A 4,294-nucleotide genomic window follows, 5' to 3' on the forward strand; every position below is an offset into this window, starting at 1 on the left:
AAGGAAAAGATGGGGACTTCGTGACTGAGTGAAGTGTTAATTAGAATCAGGTAACAAAGAAACCTAACAATAAGTCTGTGGGCCGGTGGAAGAAGTTAGAGGCTTATTTCTCCCTCGCTTATGATTCTGAGGTGAGTGATTCAGGTTGGTAAGTGATTCTTTTCCACTTGGTCACAAGGTCCTATTGATGGACCAGGGTCTCCATCATATGACAGTTCTCCCTCACAGCAGGGAAGAACATGGAAAAAAATCCATGTACCAGTTTTGGGGGCCAGACCTGGAAGCATCACACAAGGAAATAAATTCTTCTCTATCCAATTTGGAAGAACATAGGTATCTCACCAAACTGGACGGCAAGAGGGGCTGGAGACACCCACAGAGGGGCAGCCTCCTTCCAGCTCCTGCTGTCTAACCGGGGGAAAGGGGAGAATGGACTTTTGTGGATGGCATCTCCACTCCACGTGGCTACTGGTGGACATGAGGAAAGGAGGCAGCAGCACAAACACCCTGAAGCCTCTGTCCTGCAGGACCCTATCGAGACTACAGTATAGGCCAGCCGAGAGGTGCTGTTGTCAAATTCACAGGACTATGGGGATACACAGAGAAGATGTAAGTGATGACTAGGGGAATCGGAGAAAGCTTCCTGTAGGAATAAGAATTTTTCCTGGGCCTTGAAAGAAGCATTGAACATGAGTTTACTGATAGGGATGAGGAAGGATTTTCCAGATATCGGACCATCTGAGCAAAGTCTCAGAGGCAGAAAGCACATTTAAGGAAATGATGGTAAATTAATAGAGCCAAGAGAGGAGAGGAGGCAGAGGTATTTTGGGAAGGACTTTAAATTCCAAGCTAAGAGGGCTGTTTTATCTCATGCAGTGGTGAGCCAGTGGATACTCCTGAGGAGAAGAATAAACTATTTGGTTCATTGTTTCAGAAAGAAAACTCTGGTAGTGTTATGGGTGAGGGTGAGGGTGGGGTTGGGGAGCCTGGTGCTTACTGCACGGGGAGGGGGAGTGAGATGATGGCAGATGTCGAAGCTGAGTGCTGTGGGGATGAAGTTCCCTTGCTGTGAGCAGAGCGACCCTGAACGCAGAGTGGCTTGGTTTTAGGGTTTAGGTCTGGGCTGTCCTGTGCCGCCTAGTGTTGAAGCTGTGGGGCTTTGCTTTGGCAGTGACTGGGTTCTGAGGGCTCTGGCCTCAGCAGGGATAGCTGAATGGACTGCTGGGAGCAGGACCTAGTTGGGGGAAGCAGGTCACCGGACAATGTGCCCTGGATGGGTTTATCTTCTCCCTGGCCCCGTCTGCTCTCTCTGCTTCCCTGCTGCTATGAGCTGAGCACCTTCCTGCCCTGACCTGCTTCACGCCAGGCTCAGAGAGATGGATCTGGCCGACCACGGACTGCGACCAGGAGCCAAAATCCACTTTTCCTCCTCGAGGCTGTGCTTTTCAGGTATTTTGGTCACAGCAGTGAAAAGCTGACTAATGCACTTGAGAAATTAGGATGGATGGAAACAGACAGGAGGCAAAGGGGCTCTGTTGTGCTGCTTCCCTTCGAATTTGCCTGGAAGGGTCATCCCTCCTCCTACTCAGAGCATTCATTCCTCAGAGACACTGTATGAGCAGAACATGGTTGTCCTGGGGTGGGTGGGAAATGCGTAAAACAACCGAGTCATTTATTGAGGTTGATTGTAGCACCAGAAACTTTTCTTCCTAGTAGAATTACATTCAGTTAAGCTTAAACCATTATCTATGTATTGAGCGTTTGTTCCACGCGGCAGGCCTGGGCCTGTGGTTACTTACTCTCCCGCGCAGGCCCGGGGCCCGCAGCCAGCCTCTTGAGCGCCGACTTCACCTCCTGGTTCCTCAGCGTGTAGATGAGGGGGTTCAGCAAGGGCGTGACGACGGTGTAGAACACAGCCACGGCCCCGTCCAGGGGACTCTTGGAGCCAGCCCGAAGGTAGATGAAGATGCAGGGCACGTAGTAGACGGTGACCACGGTCAGGTGGGAGCCGTAGGTGGAGAAGGCGCGGCGCCGGCCGTCGGCGGTGCGGATCTTCAGGATGGCGTGCACTATGTTGGCGTAGGAGAGCAGGATCAGGGAGAAGCAGCTGGCGGCCACCACCCCGATGTCCACAAAGGTCACCAGCTCGTTTACAGTCGTGTCCGCGCAGGCCAGCCTCAGTACTGCGGGGATGTCACAGAAAAAGTAATCTACCTGGTTGGGCCCACAGTAGGGCAGGCGGAAGGTCAGGGTGGCCTGGATGGAGCCGTGGATGGAGCCGGCCACCCAGGCGCCGGCCACGAGGATGCTGCACAGCTTGCCGTCCATGAGCGTGGGGTAGCGCAGGGGCCGGCAGATGGCCAGGAACCTGTCGTAGGCCATCAGGGTGTAGAGGAAGCACTGGGTGCTGCCCAGGAAGTGAAAGAAATACAGCTGAGCCACGCAGCCCCCGAAGGGAAGGACCTTGCTGGCGGGAGTGAAGCTGAGGATGATTAGCGGCACGATGACGGAGGACAGCCACATGTCCAGGAAGGAGAGCACGGCCAGGAGGATGTACATGGGGCGCGCGTGGAGCTTGGGGTCGGCCCACACGGTGAGCAGAATGAGCAGGTTCCCCAGCTGGGTCAGGATGTAAATGAGGAAGAAGACCAGGAAGAGCAGGGCGCTCAGCCTCGGGGGGTGAGGCAAGCCCAGGAGGACGAACTCTGTCACCACCGGGTCCAGGGAGGAGTTTTTGTTCCTTCCCATGCTTTTCTGTAGTTTGCTGAGATGAACGGTGGGATCAGGTAGGGGAGATACTGCACAGTAAGTAGGTTAGATGATACTTGTTTGATGGCTAAAGCCTAGGAGTAGACAGAGGACATGCACGTTTTAAATAGAAAGTGATTGCCCTCACTCATCAGAGTTTGCTTTGCAAGATAGCTGGAGGGCTGGTTAGTTTCTAGTGTCCTAAAATGCTCCTTTTTGTGTGTGTGTGGCACTGGGGATGGAACCCAGGGGTATTTGACCTCTGAGCTACACCCCCTGCCCTATTTTTTATTCCAAATCTCCCTGCCCTATTTTTTATTCTTTATTTGGAAACAGGATCTCACTGAGTTGCAAGGGGCCTCACTAGGTAGCTGAGGCTGTCTGCAAAGTGTGATCCTCCGGTTTCTGCTCCCCAAATGCTGAGATTACAAGCATGTGCCACCATCCACGCCCGGCCCTGAAGTGCTCCTTTAAAGGTTGACAGTAGGTAGGTGCCTACGAGGCCGGGATAGGAGCCTGCGAGTGGTGAGGCCGGTGCCGGGGCTTGCGAGACTGGGATTGGAGCCTGCTGTGAGGCGAGGCTGGTGCCAGGGCCTGTGAAGGCGGAACTGGAGCCTGATGTGAGGTGAGGCCAGTGCCAGGGCCTTTGAGGCCGGGACTGGAGCCTGCAGTGTGGCATGCAAAGGGAAATGTCAAACACACACACACAAAATCAAGCTGGGCGTGGTGGTACACGCTTGTAATTCCAGCATTCAGGAGGCCGAGACCAGAGGATCGCGGTTCGCGGACAGCCTCAGCTACTGAGTGATGCCCTCTGCAAACTCAGTGAGACTCAATTTCAAAATAAAGAATAAAACATAGGGCAGGGGGTGTAGCTTGGAGGTTGAACGCCCCTGGGTTCCATCCCCAGACCTGAAAAAAAAAAAAAAAATCAGATGCTTTCCCTAATATGCAAAAACTAGGGAGAAATAGGTAACAGGAGGAACTCTAGTTGAAGAAGGGGCCCTAAACAAATATATCAAAGTCAATCACTAAATCAAGCATGGAAAAGAGGGATGAGGACAGAATGGGATGGGGACTGGATAAAAAGGCTAATTGGGTGATGTGTGCTTCTATATCCTCACAAGTCGTGTATTTCACTGAGATGTTTGACTACATGCACCAATAAAAATATATTTAAAAAATTAAAAAAAAAACAAAATAAAAAATAAAAAGTAGGGCTGGGGGGTGTCGCTCTGAGGTAGAATGCCCCTGAATTCCATCCCTAATATTGAAAAAAATATTCATTTTAAAAATATCTTGGTAATCAGCTGACTGTGCTATTTAGTAAAAGTCTATCATTCTTTTACTCTGTAGTGCTGCCTTTCTTATAAGAATCAGGGTCAACAATAAGTGTGAGTCTGTTTCTGATTCTCTATTCTGTTAAATAAATCTCCTTATTTATCCCTTCAAAAAAACAAAAAAAAAAAAAGGTTGACAGTACACATAAGTGTTGGAAGGCAAAGTGCTGGAATGGTCTGAAGAAGAGTCAGTGCATAAGGGGACC

At 51.0% G+C, this 4,294-nt stretch overlaps 1 protein-coding gene across 1 annotated transcript; it reads right to left on the reverse strand.

The window, feature by feature from the left end:
* Positions 1–1,791: 1,791 nt before the first annotated feature.
* On the reverse strand, positions 1,792–2,748 carry LOC308270676 (olfactory receptor 10G2-like; the record flags this gene model as incomplete). The annotated part of the gene is made up of 1 exon (XM_080706703.1): positions 1,792–2,748. One exon carries the CDS (start codon positions 2,746–2,748, stop codon positions 1,792–1,794), a length of 957 nt encoding a protein of 318 aa, XP_080562829.1.
* Positions 2,749–4,294: the final 1,546 nt, after the last annotated feature.

Source organism: Muscardinus avellanarius (genome assembly GCF_963383645.1).
Source record: "Muscardinus avellanarius genome assembly, chromosome: 12".
Classification (NCBI taxonomy): domain Eukaryota; kingdom Metazoa; phylum Chordata; class Mammalia; order Rodentia; family Gliridae; genus Muscardinus; species Muscardinus avellanarius.